The sequence below is a fragment of the Cydia fagiglandana genome, chromosome 16, assembly GCF_963556715.1.
Source record: "Cydia fagiglandana chromosome 16, ilCydFagi1.1, whole genome shotgun sequence".
Classification (NCBI taxonomy): Eukaryota; Metazoa; Arthropoda; class Insecta; order Lepidoptera; family Tortricidae; genus Cydia; species Cydia fagiglandana.
Genome location: NC_085947.1, coordinates 16,676,449 through 16,696,559, shown reverse-complemented (window position 1 = coordinate 16,696,559; position 20,111 = coordinate 16,676,449). Strand labels below are relative to the sequence as shown.

General features: G+C 39.8%; 2 protein-coding genes across 2 annotated transcripts; one reads left to right on the top strand and one right to left on the bottom strand.

Moving 5' to 3' along the window:
* Window positions 1-2,185: 2,185 nt before the first annotated feature.
* On the bottom strand, window positions 2,186-10,439 carry LOC134672047 (uncharacterized). Its single transcript, XM_063529946.1, has 4 exons — window positions 10,232-10,439; window positions 8,134-8,275; window positions 7,010-7,161; window positions 2,186-6,075 (listed from the first exon to the last, which is right to left on the bottom strand). Exons 1-4 carry the CDS (start codon window positions 10,277-10,279, stop codon window positions 5,218-5,220), a joined length of 1,200 nt encoding a protein of 399 aa, XP_063386016.1. The 5' UTR covers window positions 10,280-10,439; the 3' UTR covers window positions 2,186-5,217.
* Window positions 10,440-10,624: 185 nt separating this feature from the next.
* On the top strand, window positions 10,625-20,028 carry LOC134672083 (RNA 3'-terminal phosphate cyclase). Its single transcript, XM_063529989.1, has 9 exons — window positions 10,625-10,758; window positions 11,145-11,262; window positions 11,351-11,477; window positions 11,747-11,932; window positions 12,757-12,895; window positions 15,584-15,699; window positions 17,072-17,219; window positions 17,880-17,990; window positions 19,454-20,028. The coding sequence occupies exons 1-9, from the start codon at window positions 10,717-10,719 to the stop codon at window positions 19,538-19,540; spliced, it is 1,074 nt and encodes a 357-aa protein (XP_063386059.1). The 5' UTR covers window positions 10,625-10,716; the 3' UTR covers window positions 19,541-20,028.
* The last annotated feature ends 83 nt before the right edge of the window (window positions 20,029-20,111 follow it).

Sequence of the window (20,111 nt, the reverse complement as noted above, 5' to 3'; positions counted from 1 at the left end):
GCAAATCGTTAATGTATATAAGGAACAGTAAGCAGCCTAGCACACTACCTTGGGGAATAGACTGAGTAACTTCTACTGTATTTGATTGTATGCGCGAAATCAATCCTGTGTGGTTGTTATGATGCTCTATTTCTACGAATTGCTCTCGATTTTTGAGGTAAGAGACAAACCATTTATGTACAGTTCCTCTTACCCCAATACCGTTCAATTTCTTCAATAGCACATCATATGATACCCTATCGATGATGGACACAGGAGGTGCCCATATGAACTCTGTGATAACCTCTAGCCGCCCATATGTCAAACCTTGCCAAGCAAAATGAAATTTTATTTTGTCAATGCAAAGTTCAAATTAGAATGGAACAGGAGACCTTTTATAGGTCGCTGGGCGGCTAGAGGATAAAAAGAACGTAACCTAATTGTGTTTGGGGTTATTTGAATTCTCTCGACGAGTATTATAGTTAGCTGTTGAAAGAATAGTACAGTCAGCTTAAACGTTTGTATCAAAAATGATTCTTTTTTTAAAACCTTTGAAAAAACTTGTTTGAGCCTCTCAAATAGTATCGGCTGAAAAGACCGTTAAGCTATAAGGGATACATACATAACATACATACGGTAAGTAAGATAGAATAATAGTGGGCTACTTCTTTCAACTACTTACCTACATTTAATTTTATTCATAGCATAAAAAAATACCTACCAGATATTTTACAGTTGACAAATCTTTCTTTATACCGTAATTTAATCGATTCGGTGCTGATAACACGCCTGCCGTGTCATCGATGTTTTTTACGTGTGGCGTATGACACGGGAGGAGTGTCATCATATTCTATGCCGCATGGCATGGCTGCCTCAAAAATGATTGTTCCGCGGCACAGCCAAAAGTTTTCGGAAATAGAACACGCAACGAATCGGTTAGTTACAATTAGATACTTAAAACAAAATAAAATGGGCAGAACGTAACATAAACATTGGACAATCAAACATTATGAGTTTTCAAACAATATTTATTACAGTAAAAACATGTACTGCACATATTACCTTAGTCATAATATATATAATACCTATGTACACCAGAGCAATTCCTTAATAAAAAACCATCCTAAACAAAGGAAACATTTCATATTGACTTAAAACGGATATTTTAGAAACCTAATAAAGTATCAGATATTATTTTAATGTTAATTTTTTTACCGCTATTTGCCATTAAAATTACTGGCAATATTTGGGCATTTTATAATATTATAAATATAAACCATCAACATAATGGCGCCAACATACTTCGCCGTAGGCAAATAAATGCAAGACTGTGTATGCGCCATTCATATATAATGGCTCCTCTACACGACGGGCCAACGCCGGCCACTCCAACGGACGCATGCGTTAGAGGGAGCAAGTGATATTGCTATCTTATTCTACCGCATGGCTGCGTCCCTTGGAGTGGCCGGCGTTGGCCCATCGTGTAGAGGCGCCATAAAGTTCAGTGTTCAGTCAAAATATGTAAAGACTTGTTGATAGGCGACATAATACTTTCACTTTAAAATAAGTAGAATAAAAAGCGGTTGCACGGAGCCGCAAGTTGCATGAGCGTGTTAATGAAAAATAGTATGAGCGCTGCTAACTGAGGGTCTGCCGCGAACCACGTTTGACGTGTTGCCTCTCTGTCGCACTTGTGAATTCGTGCGTAAGTGTGACAGGGACATAACACGTCAAACGTGGTTCGCGGTAGGCGCCCCAGACGCGTGCGGCGGATTTTACCTAGAATAGCACCCGCGCCAGCTATTATAGCAGACGCCCTGAAGGGGCTATCGCGCGACATTGGAATATAGCTAAAAGCATTTTTGAGCAGTGTACGTATTTCTAAACATAAAAAAAAACACCAAAATCACGGTTCACACTTCCCCACGACGCAAAAACCATCGCAATAAACCCCCTTTTTACATTCAACTTGATATCAATAGTTGAGCCGAACGCCTTTCCGATAATGCTCACAGCCTAGCATTAAAATTTAAGAGTTCCTAAATGTATAGGTACATATTTCTGACTGATTGTCCGTCCGTGTGTCCTAGACATTGTGCTCGCAAACTAAGTATAATTTGTAAATTAAAGAAATTTCAAATAGGTATAGGATGTACACTCGAGTTCGTGAATATGTAAAGATATCTTATATCTTTTTTTGTAAGCCATATCTTTTGTAAGTCGGTAGGTACCAAAAAAAATAATTTCTGACTCTTTTGCCGGCAGATATTAAGAAAAAGTTCCTAGACACAACTTTCTTTTATTGCTTTTAACTCTGAGACTATTATTGCTATAAGTTACTTATATCCCCTACTGTAGGGGACTAGGGGTATTCCACAAGTATGTCGCTTACGTAACTTCTAATACTTCTGGAAATGCCGTGTAAGCGATATTGGTTAATGTTAATATTTGATGACCTGGCTAACAAATTGGCAATATATTCTCGAGATTTACAGATTTTATTGAGGTAGCTGCCATACATGCAAGGCGTTACGTAAGCGACAGTCTCGTGGAATGCCCCAGTATTAATTTAGCAAAAAACATTATTTTATTTCCTGTTTAACGACACAAGCAAACACAACCCGATTTAAAAAAAAAAAACCCAAATAAATGCTTTAATTAATACTTATTTTTAACTTCAACACGCATTAAAATATTTGGAATATTATTTCTCGTGATTATTATGTTCCGATAATTATACACGTTTAATAATTATGTATATGTTTTGATATATAGGTGCCACCATAATACATGGTGATAAACGGACATCGTACATTTTCCAGCATTTTTGGTGCAGCAGAGTGGTGTTAACGGAATTGGTATACTTAAATAATTTCAACCCTTATGATTAATTAGCGTTAATTACGTTAATATTAAACTTAATTTACCATTTCAGTTGAAATTATCTATACCAATTCCGTTAACACCACTCTGCTGCACCAAAAATGCTGGAAAATGTACGATGTCTAGTGATAAAAATAGTTTCCTAACAGTGAAGTTATATAGACAGTAATTCCGTGAACTGCGTATAACGCTATACATAATAAAGACTGCTAATGTTCTTATAAAGTTGCTTAATGACGCAATGCCTGAGCGATGCGAGTTCAAAGTTACTTCAGTGAGGTCTTTTTACCATATATCTTGCATACAGGATCCTACTTTACTTTTATTTTTATTTACAACCCTTCGTCTATACCTATTTAGTGATTTTGAGAGTGAATGCTAAAAAAACTAAGTATAGTTGACGCTTCACGGCGTCATACATTTTGTGGTTTACAGTTGTTGGCAGTGTTCGGTCGGCAGATTAGCAGTCTTCATTATTATACTCGTCCCAGGTACAGTCAATTTCACAATTACTTGTAAAGCTATTTATTAATGTGTATTCCGTTGCCTGGCAAGTCTATAACACCCTAAGCATGTGAAGCTACCCCTAACCTAAAAACTACCCTAAATAGTCACCGTATAGCACTAATAATAATAACACTTACGACATAGTTCGGAAAAAACGATTCAAAAATAGTGTGCTAAATTTAGAGATTCCAAATACCGTCAAAATTCCTTACATTGCCACTAACATTGCAGTTAATAATAAAATACATCGTACCGAAACTTTAAGCCTTAAGGCTCAAGTCGTCGTAGTCGAGCCTTTACTGATATAGAAGGCTTGGCTTCTTACGAAGTCTTACGTAGCCAAGTAGCTGGCAATTTTTTTCATTCATTCGAGTAGTAAGGACCGTCAGGACCGTGCGCGTTGAGAGGGTTTGCCATCTTGTCTGAATATGAAGCATAAACATGTACATTGCAAGTGCTGCCATCTAAAGTTCTCGTACATTTTCTTGTGCATAGTACGTTCTGCCATCTTGTAACAAACTACACATTTACGCCTCGGGCCAAAAATCTGATGTGTCCTGTGCTGCCCCCTATAGTTCATGCCCGCTCCCTATACCCGATACCTGCTTATAGGAATGATATCTAGAGTCTAAGCTACTAGCAAAGACATATATAACTTTGTATAAGATGAATAAAATCTAAGAAAAATACGTGCCCCGGAAATCAAGAAAAAGTCATTCTCGGATAGATGGTGCACACAACCTTTGGCCTATGGTCGGCTAGATGGCGTGACGACCCCGTTTCATATTTAACAATTTTAACACATAGATATCAGGGAATGAGCATGGGTAAAAATGATATAACAATAATAAAATCATTTATCCATATATATTAATTTTTTTGATAATTTTATACGTGTTTATTTTGAGTTATAGTCGTGTGTCGATAGATGGCAGTAAATTTACAGTGACTACAACATTTACTATGACAGGACCCCTCTATACCATCTATTCTTTTTGCTACTATTTAGTAAGCTGCTAGTGTAGAGGCTGTATCTGCATATATTTTGCAGCGACAAATTGCGGAAGCGCCGTTATAAACATCATATTTAGTAATTTGACATTTATGGTAGTACTTTGACACTCTCCCTTGCCCCATTCCTTGCTTGCCAGGTAGCTGACCGCGTATATATTATCGGCGGTATCTTATTTTTACCTGCACTGTATGTGACAACTTTTATAATTTAAATGGAATAAAAACTATGTGAACTAGGTCAATATAGGACCTTATATTTAGGCTTTCCAAACGCCGAATACTTGAGATATATAAATAAGCGAAGTGACACTAGCTGGATACCTCTGTGTTTACAAAAACAACCAATTATGAGCCTTTATATGAAAATCGAAATTTTATTATCTGCCTCCCTATCCCACGAAAATGGAAGGGTGATAGAGAGGCAAATATCGAAGTATCGAATTTCGTCGTTCGCGGTAAGCCCTCTAGGATACAGAACAAATAAACATGTTGGTAGGAGTTCAAGTTATTTTTATAAACTATCATGGATTAAATTTATGCACCACCCTAGTTTTAATATAATCATGATGTCTTGTTTTAAAGTCCCTGTTTTTTCGTTCTAAGAGTTTAAATTCTAGCAAAGCACACACGTAGGTTTAAAAACCACAAATATTTTATAGTTGTACGACTAAATCCATTGCATCAGTAGGTATACGGTTTCATGAAGTCATTTGAATGGTAAAATATTTGCAGTATAAGTATAGTGTGCTTCCCATAGACATCAAGACATTAATTTTAACTTCAAACCCGGTTAATACCTCTACTTAAAATATAGTTTTCATAAGATTTCAGCTATTAAGACTTAGGGTCCGGCTGCCCACTATTACTAGGCGAAGTGGACTTCTGTGATGCATCCTCCGGAAACTGTTTTTCAACCTGTTCCGCTACCCACTTTTTCACTTTCTGCTCAGTCCAGAATCCATCATAGAAAATAGTGGGCTTAATCCAGCAACCCTGGTTCTGAGGAGGATGGTACTGGATAGGTTCACCCTCCGGACCGTTTGGGCGGACCCCGCAGGCGTTCTTGCACTCAACGGACCCCGACCGGCTGTTGACCACTAAATTCTTCGGCGGGATATTGAAATTTAGGTTAACATTACCGTGGTGTCGGTCGTAGCTCTCGTAAGTGAAATGCCAGGGGTACTCATAGTAGTTGGGGTAGATGTGGGGCGGTGTGACATGGGGCATTCTTGGCTGTGGGGCGTATAACGGCGGGACAACTCCACCCATTACGGGTTGGAGGACGAAACTTACATTAGAGTTGGGTCTTGGAGCCGGTGGTCGTGGGGCAACCGGTACTGGTGGTCGATTAGCGGCAGGCGGCAGATTCGCCGGCATCGGTAGCGCTTTAGCGACCGGCGGCGGAGGATTTTGGACTACATTCTTGATCGCGGGCGGGAGAGGATGCCTCATATTAACCGGATTGGCATCTTCTTTTCTCGGGATGTTTTTAGGCAGCGGGGAGTTCTTGGGGTCCTTGTTGGCTAGGTTTTGGTTGTTCTCGGGCTGAGGTTCCGGTAATAGAGGCGGAGCTACAGGCACAGGCACTGGTACAGGCTCCGCTCGGTGCACCTCGAGCATCTCCATCAGCTCCGTGGCGACGCTGCCACCGAAGCTGAGCAGCGTCTCGCGTAGAGCATTTGTTACTGCACACTGAAATTTTTATGGTTTAAATATTTAATTGGAGATTACAACTTAGTAACATCTTACTTAAGAGCGCTGGTGGCCTAGTGGTAAGAGCGTGCGACTTGCAATCCGGAGGTCGCGGGTTCAAACCCCGGCTCGTACCAATGAGTTTTTCGGAACTTATGTACGAAATATCATTTGATATTTACCAGTCGCTTTTCGGTGAAGGAAAACATCGTGAGGAAACCTGCATACATCTGCGAAGAAATTCAAAGGTGTATGTGAAGTCCCCAATCCGCATTGGGCTAGCGTGGGGACTATAGCCCAAGCCCTCTCGCGCTCGAGAGGAGGCCTGTGCCCAGCAGTGGGACGTATATAGGCTGAGATGAACATCTTACACTGAATTTTGTCCACTGTCTAAACTGTTTGTCATCATTACACTGAAATTTGTCCACTAAACTGTTTGTCATCATTAAAACTTAAAATTTTATTAAAGGTGCTGAGTGACATTGATCAGATCGCTAAAAGCGATTGGAAAACTGGCCATTAGTTCTTAAATTGGTGATGTTAAAAATTTTATATAAATCTAGATGTGAAAAGGTGATTCAAGTATTGTACAGCATTAATACTACATACTGTTAAAAATATTTTTTTATGTAACAAAAACCTCCTTCTTTTGGAATATTGAAGTTGTTTAATAAGAGAGTGCAGTCACCTGTAATAATGTTACTCTTCGAAAGCCGCAAAAATATGTGACATGCTCTTATGGCTCTACAAATAAGATCGTGTCCGATATTTTTGGGGCTTAATTTCGTTGTATGACATATTATTGCAGGTGACTGTACCAATGCTGATACTAGGTTAATCTAAAATTACAACTTGTCTTGTAAGTGTTCTGCTGCAGTAATCATTCATTGAAACTCTCTATGGAAATAAGGTATTTCCTAAAAGTCAGTCATACCTTCCTAGCCTGATGTATGGCAGAGCCTTTCAGGTGCGCGGTGCAGGTGGCGTAGCCGACGTTTTCTCTGCGTATGTCGAACGACTTGACTGACACGCACACGAACGCAGCTACCCCACAGCAGTACTTTCCATTTGCGAAGTCCACAAAATCTGAGAAAATGCATGAAATGTGTTGGAAGTTCATCTTGACCATTAAAAAAAATAGAGATTTACAGAGACTAACATTTTGTTTAGATTTTTTGATTGAGTCTAGTTTTTTAATTTTTTTTTTTTTTTTATTGAGAAACAAACAGTCTTAAAATAAACATATGAGCAACTTAGCTAGTAGCTACAAATTAATTTTGGTATAGACCTATAGTTCCCTAATTTACAAATATATAAAATATATAAAATTAGTGTAAACTTATAGTACCCAATTACATAAAAATGGAATAGATGTAAAAGATAAACGACTCAAATTACAAATATCCGGTTGCTTGCAACATTTCACACTTATTCTACTTCAACAAAGAATATACAGTTTTCTTAAACATACCTAATGAACTATTAAGGCAATAATTTTTTCATGATGTCTCAGTAAAAAACGATTTTTAAAGCATAATTTTGTCACCATTTGGTCTTTTCTAGATATCTTTTGAAATGAAACACTTCACAAAACTAGTCCTTACCAAAACTTTACCTGTTCATTCTAAGTGATGGTTTTACTTATAAGTTCTTTTTAAGCTTCTATTCTTTTTGGCCTTAGGTATGTGTGGTTTACACCTAAGCTTTCTCATGCATTCTGACCTAGCAGATTCCTGTAATTACATGCCATAGAGGGGTTTATGAGCTCCTAGGTATAGAGGCTTTACCTATGGTGTAAATGAAGCCTAGGTATAGAGGCTTTACCTATGGTGTGTAAGAGACTTTATGTGCAACCCTATGAGTTACAGAGCATTACAGCCTAAAGAATCTGGAATTTCTTGGATTCAATGGGCAATTGGGCATTAATAGTGAACTTAAAGGGCTGTCACAATAGATCACAGCTTGGTCACTCAAAGGCCCACAACACCCCATTAATAAATATTAAGAGACTTTATGACCAGAGAAGAAACTAAACTATGTATAATAAAATGAGTTTACCCAGATCCTGTTTGTTGACAGTCCAGCTCCAATTGTTGAAGCCCCACTGTGCGTGACCAAAGTTGATGAGCTGCTGCCTCCGCTGCTGCTGGTCACCGTCATCGTCACAGGGCACCCCTTCTGAGAGTGGCACACTGTCTGGCTGGAAAACCATAGATTACTGTGATGATTAAGTTTTTTTTTTACTACAGAGTGGTTAAGGCTAATCTTGATTATTGTTAGTAATAAATGGCAAATTTAACTATTTTCAACAAGGATGTTTTAAAAGAAATTCTCTTAGGGAGAATTTTCTAAGTACACTGTCTGGGGACTAAAATCTGAAGCCCTGTCTCCATATCGCGCGGCAAACCACCGAACATGCCCGATCGCCCGTATCCATTGCGCGCAGCTGCCGCGCGAGCCAATGTTCGATGGTTTGCAGCGCGATATGGAGACGAGGGTTGAGAAATCAATGGTACTTAATTATGACAGGCATATGGCCAGTCGCATACACTTACACGATGCGCAGTTCGGCTTCCGGCCAGGTCTTTCTACCGAAAGCGCAATCCTGTCTCTCAAGCACACTGTCTCTCATTATACATCTAGAAAAACACCTGTCAATGCATGCTTTCTAGACTTGTCTAGGGCATTTGATCTTGTATCATATGACATTTTGTGGCAAAAGTTGACAGAGGAGACTGATGTGGCGGGCGAAGTTGTGTCGGTGCTTAGATATTGGTACAGTAAACAAACCAATTATGTAAGATGGGCAGGGTCACTCTCTGATATGTATGGGTTGCAGTGCGGGGTGCGGCAGGGGGGGTTGACCTCGCCTCGTCTCTTCAACTTATACATTAATCGTCTGATTGTTGAACTCAGCAGCACCTATAAAGGCTGTCATATCGGTGGAGTGTGCGTAAACAACATTAGTTATGCAGATGATATGGTGCTGCTGACTCCATCAATCAACGCGATGATCACTCTTCTCAGTATTTGTGAGAAGTATGCCGAGACCCATGGACTCAGATACAACGTAAAGAAGAGTGAGTGGCTTGTGTTTAAGGCTGGCTCCAAATATTATCCTGACGTACCACACCTAAAACTATGCGGGACTCCTCTAAATAAAGTCGTCAAATTTAAGTATCTGGGTCACTGGGTCACGGAAGATCTGAGTGATACCATGGATATGGAACGTGAGCGTAGAGCGTTGTCAGTCAGATGCAACATGTTGGCGCGTAGGTTTGCACGGTGTACGAAACAAGTCAAGGCGACGCTGTTCACAGCATATTGCCAATCTTTTTACACCTGCAGCCTATGGGCCAACTACACGCAGAAGGCTTACAACGCTCTACGCGTACAATATAACAATGCTTTCAGGGTTCTGATGGGGTTGCCTCGTTACTGTAGCGCCTCGGGGATGTTTGCCAATGCCGGAATAGATGGATTCCATGCCATCATGCGAAAGAGGTGTGCTTCAACCCTGAGCAGGATACGGAACAGCCCCAATGGAATCCTGGGCATTGTCTCAGAAACGTGGGACAGCCCCCTAATAAGGCACTGGCTCGGTCTGCATGCGCCAGTTCCGTATGTACCGGGTCATAGGTTAAGTTAGTTTTGTTTTATTTTTAAATTTTAATGTATTGTTTAGTTTTATATGATATTAACCCTAATTTTAAGTTTAGTAATAATGATACTAACCCCAATGGACCTAAAGTCTGAAATAAATTATTTTTATTTTTATTTATTTAATTATTGATGGATGAGCTGCGAAAAGAGGTATACCATTATTAAAATGTAATTTCATAGCAGTGAAGTTTCATTCACTTGTTCATATAATATTTAATCACCAGTGAGTTCACATTTGAACTTTAATCACCCCGACATTCAGACCGGCTATTCCAGATTGTAGCCGTAACCTTTCAGAATAAGGAATGTAATATGGGGCAGCCACCTACTTACATATTAAATTAGTGCACAAGTACTGCATTAAATCGTTCAGTATAAGTACTGTTTTTAGCGTAGTATAAATTACATTAAAGCAGCCGCATTGCACAATCGTAGAGACACGAAATCACCTCTGTTCATCTCGAAGAATAATGTAAACTACTTGGTTATTTACCATTTTTATGTTGCAATTGGCCACTGGATACCCCGGTTTTCGCTGCATTTTCTGTTGGACACCGGCTGCAGCCTTAAAATCCGAAAATGGATACAAACAGCTATCCAATATCCAGCTGTTACTTTGAAACTTTGTGTATTTCAAGGTAAATTTGGCAAAATCGCGATGTTCAACAAAACAATTATTGACATTTTGCGCGGATGTTTCAATACTTTTCATAGATAATCGGAGCGGCGTTCCCTCACATGCAATTTACCGGTTTTTACACGAATAAAATCGAATCGAAAAAACTACCACGGAAGTAGCTAACTTTTTAAAGTATTTTTTTATCCTGGCTATACAAACACGAAATGTCAGTGTCAATCGTACCGAGACCCGGTGTATAGAAGGGGTTATTATTATTAGTTTTCCATAAATATTTCGCTAAAAGCAATTCTCGCCTCTAATCGTAGCGTTAACTTGTGAAAGAAATCATACGTTAAACAATGTCTGAGTACATGGATATAGATGGTAGCCTCTTGGAAGGGGTAAGATTATAAAAGTTGTTTATTTACTTGCTCAATATTTTTGTTTTGAAATGTAAAACATCTGTATCTATCTATCTAGCCCCTTTGTTCTGAGTTAGAGTATATCTCTAAGCTCAGTGTGCCGCTTGGCAAAGGCCTCCTCTAGCTCTTTCCATTGAGATCTATCGTGGGCCACTCTTCTCCAGTTCGGGCCCGCAGTGAGTTTGAGCTCATCCTCTCATCTTGTTCGAGGTCTCCTCTGGCTCCGTGTACAGCCTCTTGGGTACCAATCTACCAATCCGTTACAATCTTACTCCATTTTCTTACAACATCTGTATACTTTCTGAAAAGATACATTGTGATTGCAGTCCTGCTCCATGATTGATTATCTTCTTAATGTGTTCTAGGGCGGCCAAATACTACGAATATCAATTTCTTTAAGTGCTATACTAGGAATCCCAGTGAGAATATCAAAGATACGAGCAGGAAGAAGCAAGCCTGGGTTAGCTGCTCAGCATTGCAAAGGTATTCTGTTTTACCACAATTATATTATTTCTAAGATTAAATTAATGGCACAGAAATATTCTCGTAAACATGTGCTGTTTCTTTGTAGGAATTCAATTAGTTGCTGAAATGTGTCAAGCCAAGACAAAAGGAGCAGAAATCGGATCAACTGAAGTAGAATTTGCTCCAAAAAAGATTCGAGGTGGTCAATACTTTGCTGATCCTCACACAGCTGGGTAAGTTTAGAAAAATAAATACTGCAAATAGAGAATTTACCTATCTATCTATTTACTTACATATTATTTATAGCATTTACCATTCTTTGGACCGCATATTCCTTTCTAAACATAACACATTTAATTTATGGTCACAACTTTGAAATTGTAATATGATTTTCATTTTCAAGGGTCACACAAAATTGCATAAAGGCTCTTCTGATGAAAGGCAATATATTAGGGTGACTGCACCACTGTTGTTAGTTTAAAACAACATTATTTTGTTGTAGCTCAATCAGCCTACTCCTCCAAGTAGCACTCCCCTGTGCACTGATGGCTGACGGCCCCGTCACATTTGATTTCCGGGGAGGCACCAATGCGGACATGGCACCGCAGATTGATTACATGGATAAAGTCTTCAGGCATGCCTTGAGGCAGTTTGGTGCAGATTTTGGCTTGACTATTCATAGGAGAGGGTAAGTTGTACAGTCAGAGTCCTATCTGGGGCCCATTTGTCAAAAGCTTGTAACTTGTAATACAAGCGGAACACTGAATGCACCTTAATGCTAGAACACTGAATTCAGATGAAAACTTGACTTGACCGAACTTGAACTTGCATTGAATGAAATAAATACCTGGAGCAGAGTGGCATTAGATCGGAGAGAGTGGAAAAGGTTGGAGGAGGCCTTTGCCGAAGGGCAAGCAGACAAAGAATACAAAAGATGGGAGATAATAGAGAGATAAAGTGCAACTATATTCTATTCTCTGTTCTGTAAATAAAGGCTATTTTATTTTATTTATTATAATACAAGCGGATGTCACTTTTTGACAGCTTTGGTTAAAAAGGGACTTCCACTTGTATTACAAGTTACAAGCTATTGAGAAACAGGCCCCTGATTGGTGGCTTAGCGGGTAAATATATTTGTAACACATATTTGTTACCATAGAAATAAAGATGTGATATATTTCGTATTATCGTCTGTATCTGTTATATTCCAATGTGTTTATGGATGTAAAATAAATACTGTTATTTATTAGTGTAAAAAACTTGGGTATTTTTTTAAACAGTTATATACTGCCCTCCTAAGCCGAGTGCTATCTCAAAAACAAATGATTTTGTAAATGGATTTCTCAGCGCATGTCGAATGTGTAATAGAAACTGAAGTATAAGTTAGCAATTAATTTTCTTTTGAGATAGCGCTGATTGGCTTAGCAGGACAGTATAATTCTAGCAACATATTTTTTTATAAAGTTCATTCAAGAACTAATCAAAGTATATCCTATTATTATTGGTTTCCAGTTATTTCCCAAAGGGCGGCGGCCAGGTGACCGTGAACGTTAATCCGGTGCGAAGCTTCCGTAGCGTCACGTTGACGGACCCGGGCACCGTGCACAGGATTACGGGGTTCAGTTTCGTGGCTGGGGTGCTGCCTATCAGTGTAAGTTTAGTAGTAGTAGTAAACTGTTTATTGACATATTAAAAAGACCTATTAAAAATAACATACAATTAGTAAGAAGTACAAAGGCGAACTTGTCCCTTTGAGGGATCTCTTCCAGTTAACCTTTGAGTAGATGAGAGGAGAGAGTGAAAAGAGGGTGACAAAGGCAGCAAAATGTACAACAAGGTACCAGTAAGATAAAGGATTTAAATAAAGCCTCACATCCGCGGATGCGGATGTCAAGATTTGGTACATAATAAACGTGAAATATTACATTTTTAGCATTATTAATTAAAAAAAACTAAACGTTTAGTGTTTGACCAAGAATACAGGTGCGTTTTATTTAATAAACAGTAACTTGGAAGACTTTTCTGGATCTAGACGATTTCGTTATATCAAAAAGAATAGATAGTATAGAGGGGTCCTGTCAAAGTAAATTTTGTAGTCACGGTACATTTACTGCCATCTATCGACACACGATTAAAACTTAAAATAAAATTGAAAATGTATAAATGAATTAAAATATGTTTACGGATATATGATTATTAATTTTTATTGTTCCACACTGACCCATGTTCAGTGGCGGATTTGCAGTCTTTGCCGCCCTAGGCCCCAAGCCCTGTAGCCGCCCCCCTTTCTCAGCATCAGCACCCATCAATCCCAGCATATTGACTACATTTGGGTCAGGCAGCAAATAGGTATAGAGGGAAATGCTTGGGACACATTTTTAACTTCGTAACTTTGTTTGGACTCGTAGGCCCTTGAGCGGGCGGCGGTTGGGGGTTTGATGGTCCCATTTTTCGGTTTTTCGCTTATAATATCTCAGAGACTATGCGTCCTTGTCACATGATCATTATACAAAATGAAAGTTAAATTTGCTACAAGTTTGATACAGTCGAGTTTTTAGACCGGTAAGTAAGTACCTAGCTTGTGTAGTTTTTGAGATATTCGGTCTTGAACGTCTGTAATTTTGCATTACATTTCCTACAATAATATTCACGGTGCTTACGAGGAAAGGAACCCGAAAGATTTTAACTGTTTATTGGGTAGTTTTATTTATTACTAATCATATTTAAAGACTAAAATGTCCTTTCAACTTTGACGTTAACTCCGCACTCGCAAACTTCACGGTGATTTCGCAGTTTAGTTCGCGCCAAGATGGCTGAAAAGCATGAGCTGATCGAGTTTAACTGTCATTTATCTACAGGGCCCTTCAACACTCGTGCGCCAATCGCGGCGCGAAACCACGAACGCGAGTGTTGCGTCGATTTCGCGTTCTCGTGAACTAGCAAGACTCCACATTCTGGCTAGCTCCGTTGACGAGGGCGGAAAAACCGACTAAAAACGGGGAACAAGGCGCGAAGGCGTGAACAATCTTCGCGCCGCGTTTCGGGCACAAGTGTGGAGAGCCCGCTGTAGATAAATGACAGTTAAACTCGATCAGCAGATGCTTTTCAGCCATCTTGGCGCGAACTAGTTAAACTGCGAAATCACCAAGATATCGAAAAACTTGACTGAGTAAAACTTGGAGCAAATTTAATCAGCTTCGATTTTGTATAATGATCATGCCGTTAGAACGCATAGTTTCCGAGATATAAGTGAAAAAATCGAAAAACGGAATCTCAAACTCCTCCCTTCCCCTGGCCTTAGGGCTACTGCCGGGGACTTTTGATATGTTCACCTCCTAACTAGTTCAATCAAAGTTACGAAGTCAAAAATTGTATTCCAAGCATTTCTCTCTATGCCTTTTTTTGAGAATTCGTTGCCTGGCCAAATTTTGAATTAGGTATTTCTTGTTATTATCAGCGAATTTTTTGTCAGAATTTGCCGCCCCTAATATTTCGCCGCCCTAGGCCCGGGCCTACTGTGCCTTATGGGAAATCCGCCACTGCCCATGTTCTTTCACTGATACGTGTTAAAATTGTTAAATATCAAACGGTGTCGCCAACGCCATCTAAACGACAATAGGCCAAAGGTATATGGCGCCATCTATTCGAGAGTGACTTTTGCTTGACATCCGAGGCACGTTTTTTTCTTAGACTTTATTTATCTTATACGGAGTTATATATATCTCTGGTTATATATAATAACGAAATTACCTAGCACTTACGCCGCCGGCACCGCCGCTAATACGTTCCTGTTACTCACTTGGTCGACATCCGCATCATGCGGATGCTCCGCATCGATTTTATGCGGATGCGGATGCGAATATTCGCAACATCCCTGGGATAAACATACATATATTACACAAAAAGGAAAGGGGAAAATACACTAAAAATTGGAAAGAATTAGAAAGATATAAAGCATAAAAAATACAGACAAAAATTAATTAGTCAGATCAGATAACCATAGCTTCTTTAACCTCTCTTTGAACGACGCAACCGATTTCCGAAGACAAGTACAGAATAAATAATAGTACTAGGTACAGAAGACTCACTGTCTAACAAAACGTATCTGTTACGATCAGGACTGATACGGCCGCCAGGTGGCGACGCGCGGCTTATGGCTAGATTGGCTAGCCACCAAAATTGGTGTGGAACGGATGTACTTGTAGCTTCCTGTAGCAAAGCGACGAAATCGCGAAGTGAGCCACGCCTGCCGAAGACCGAAGTTTAGTATGAACAGACAATTATTATTTAAGAAAACACGTCATTTTGTCGTGAAGTTTCATAGTAATATTCCTTATAGATGGCGCACCAAATGGCCGAAGGCGCGAAGCAAGTGCTACGGTCTGTGGCCGAAACCACCATCAACTGTTACAAGGAGGACAGTCGGATTGCCATCGGCAATTGCAATGGTATGCTGTAAGTACATTTACGATTCATCTTATTGGTTTCTAAAAAAATACCTATTGGTCAGAGAATTGGTTTTCCTGCAGTGAATTCGTCAAATCTCCTTCCCGTCCGGTCAGGGCCGCCTTAAACTATGCTGGGGCCCCTGGGCACATAAGAGTTTGGGGTCCTTTTGGTAAGTAAAGAAAGCGAATTAAACTAACATTTTTCTACTATGATTTATTTATTACCTATGGGTAATCAAAAGTACTGTTACTGTATGTCCTTCATGGCCCCCTGAGGATGGAGGCCCTGGGCACGCGCCCCGTGTGCCCTTATGCCCGTGTAGTAGGGTCAGTAAGGTCATTTAGCATGCACTTTAGTCTCAGGCGATGCCACTTGGTACGATTGTTCCTTAGGTCAAACAAAGTTGATCTGGCCCGGTAGACAGGAGATCGTACCATGCAGACCCCCCAAAAAGGGGGGGTGAAAGGGTCGGCTCCCCAGGTCCAATCTATGCTATATTCCTTCCTAGTCTTAGCAACTAGGTCAAGTTATATATCATTTTCGTATAAATTAGGGACGAGGAATTCATTTTAGAAAGAATTATTATGCCTTTCCATACAAAAAAAATGATTTTCGTATAAAACATGAAAATGTTATGTAATTTTTTGTGATAATTTTGGATGGTACAATCACAGTGTGACGATTTGCACTAAATAAAAAATTGGACAATGTAGCCCATGTTTTGCGTTTTTGTATTTTCATGTTTTGTACAAAAATATTTTTTTTTGGATGGAAAGGCATAATAATTATTTCAAAAATGAATTCCTCGTCCCTAATTTATACGAAAATGATATATAACTTGCCCTAGTTGCTAAGACTAGAAAGGAATATAGCATAGATTGGACCTGGGAGCCGACCCTTTCACCCCCCCCCCCCCTTTTTTGGGGGGTCTGCATGGTACGATCTCCTGGCTACCGGGCCAGACCAACTTTGTTTGACCTAAGGAACAATCGTGCCCAGCGGCATCGCCTGAGATTAAAGTGCATGTACTTCCATACATTTGTGTTCCTTACTAACCCTACTAGTGTGCGCTGAGATCGTTTTAAGTCTCATGGCATACAACTGTCAATATAACATTAGTTTTCAAACAAATTAAAAGTGGACAAATTCACTGTCTTGGGTGGGACCCACGACCACTAGCTCAGTGCTCTGCCGTCTGAGCTACCAAGACCGTACCCGATACAGCGAATATTTCCACCATAATTATATGAGCCGTAGGGAGGCTCTAGCGAAATTGTCTTACAATTCCTAAAGGCTACTGGAGTTCCAAGTCATGTTGGAAATTCACCAGTAACGATGCGCTATTTTTGCTATGTTGATCGTAGTCGTTGTTATCCAGGTTAACTTGCACCACATCCACGGGCCACGTGTTGGGGAGTGACGCTCTCGGGAGAAGGGGCTCCGAGCCGCGGCAGGCGGGCGCCGCGGCCGCAGACGCTCTCAAGAAAGATATCGACGCTGGCGCTTGTCTCGACGAGCACTGTCAGGTAAGGTCCTTTCCTTCCGAGGATCAAAGCGAGCGAAATTCGGCCTAATTACTTGCGTAATTCATTGTAATGTCATATTTTACTATATCTGTGTCTCACGTGAGTTTTATAGTTGAAATCGTAACTGTAAATGTTTTAAGAGATTGTTTGTTGCACACTCAAATGACCTTTGGTAGCTTCGAGCAATTCCAGGAAGGGAGTCGGCATTCGCACTATGTATTCCATCTCTGCCGAAGCACATGCCCAACTGGGCCTGCACAATGCACACAACTAGCGCGGTGCGTGTTGTGAGATTGTGACTCATCCGTACACAAAAAGAGATCGAGGTGTGCAAGATTTGTCTTTGACGTGTGTCATTTTCTATGTACCTATTTGTGTCGTCATTACAGATTGGACTTAGTACCTATGTAGTGTGTGAGAAGTGCGACTGTGTGCACATTTCCCCCCGCAAAAAATGGCAGAACGATTTGTACCGGTAAGATATCGCTTGGGCTCCTCCCTTCCGACGTGTCGGAAGCCGGTGTTGCTCGAATTGTAATTAAGTTTTACGCGTGGTCATTAAGCTGTTACAACAATGGTGTATAAATACAGCAAGTACTGTCTAGGATTCTAGGAAACGGGGAACTTGGACCTAAAAATTAAAACATAGTTTTATTCCAGGACCAAGTGATTCTGTTCATGGCGCTGGCAGAAGGCAAGTCGTGTGTGACGGTGGGAGAGCTCACACTACACACCAAGACCGCCATACACATCGCAGAGATGCTGGCTAAGGTATTACTCTAACTCTAGTCGAAAAAGTTAACCTCGTAAAAATGTGCATTACAATGACTCCGTTTCAATCCCATTAGATCATTTTATAAACCAAATAAAGTAGCTTTTCTTTTGTTTCATCGCCTTTTAATAGTTATTTGTTTTACAAGGGGGCAAAGTTGTTGTTTTTTTTTTTTATTATTATTATTATGGGTTTACTCATGGCCACAGACTAGCCGACTAACTAACTAACTACAAAGTTAGTCAAAGTTAGTCGACTAATTTGTTTAACCGCTCGTGCTAATATTGATACCCGAGCAAGCGAAAGATTGCAAAATTGTTCGAAAAATGGAATCTTGAGCGTTGCGAGGGTTTCAAAGCACGAGGGTTAAACAAAATTTGCCCCCGAGTGAAACACAAATTTTTTCACCACACCAACCCGAAGCAAATTTTAAATGTAAAATATTAAACAAAATCAAATCCAAATTAATGTTATTAAATATTTGTCATCCAAAATCATCATTTAAAAGTCAATTCTACCAGCAAACATAAGAAACTAACTCAAAATTTGTATTCGATTACTTTGTCTCACATGTGAATAAAATGCAACTTTGCTATCAGTTTTCGAAGTGCAAAGTAAGCCTTTCCGAGCTGGTGTGGTGAAAAAGAAATTAAATCATCCCAATTTTTGCACGACGTTCAAAATAGGAACAAATTGTATGGTTAGCCTTACAAGGTTAAAAAAAAAACTTAGGATTTGTTCTTGTTGCAAACTCTTCTTTGAGACCTCTTTTTTTAAAGTCTGTCAATCATTTATTTTAGCTTTTGGCATGTGTGGCTTAACCTACATTTTAACCGATGACCTGATTAGTTATTTAACTCTTTGACCGCAATGTAATATCAACCTTCGTGCATTCCGATAACGTTTACAATGGCGCGTTATGTTTAATGGGATTAATGCGAGTGGCGTTCAAAGGGATGAAGCAAAACATTCATCCTCTATTAATCGACCGTATTAGGGGCATTCCACGAGACTGTCGCTTACATAACGCAATTCTTCTAATACTTCTGGAAATGCTGAGTAAGCGATATTGGGTCAGGTAATATTTCATGACTTGGCTAACAAAGTGGCAGCATATTCTCGAGATTCACGTATTTTATTGAGGTAGTTGCCATACAAGGCAAAAGCGTTATGTAAGCGACAGTCTCGTGGAATGCCCCATTAAGCGTCATATCCGCAAGACGCGACCTAAGCCCTCCTACACATACACCCGCAACTCGACTGGACAACTCCATTGCGCATCGTGTGACCGCATCTTCAAGACAAATTTTGGTTTTGCGAGCCACATTATGGCATTTCATAATCCGGATAAGAATTGTTGATGGAGTCGCCATTGCCAAGGAAGGAAGAGCGAGAGAGAGAATCGACCGAGCGAAGCAAAGGTCTTACGTTTACAAACTTTGTGATTATTGACTTGTTTCAGGTGAAGTTCGAAATACATCCCAACGGCGGCCAGAACACGATCGAGTGCACGGGCCTAGGGCTTATTAACAACAACTTGCCTACGTAAATTAATATTTTAAGCTAGGTTTCTAATATAATTAACCAGTAAGTGTGATTTAATGTTTACTAAACCTGAAGTTTTCGACTATTTATATTCATAAGTAGATGTTAATATAAAAAATGGGTTTGGCCCATAGAAATATAGGTCACTGCCAGAAGATGTATTTATAACTAATGTCATGCCTGTGGCTCTTTGCAATAGGAAGTATTACTGCAATGTTCTGCCGCCAGAGTGCAGCACTATGTTGTTTAGTAGACCATAGAGTAACTTATACAGTTTTTTTACAAGTTTTCACAATGACATTGATGCATCAAGGCGGTTTGTTTACAGGTGGCCTACCGCAAAACGCGAAAATCAAAATTTCGTTATTAGCTTCTCTATCGATCGAATAACCGAGAGTGATAGAGGCAGAAACCGAACTTTCGTGTTTCGCGGTAAGCGCTGTGGTAGCGCCTGTGACGCCCTCTACGCAGTTTCGAGTAATATTCCCTATTAATTACAAAAAACAGACCTGCAAATATATTTATTAAAATCGTCGTCGTAAATTTAAGAGTTACATTCTTGTCGGTGTAGCTCT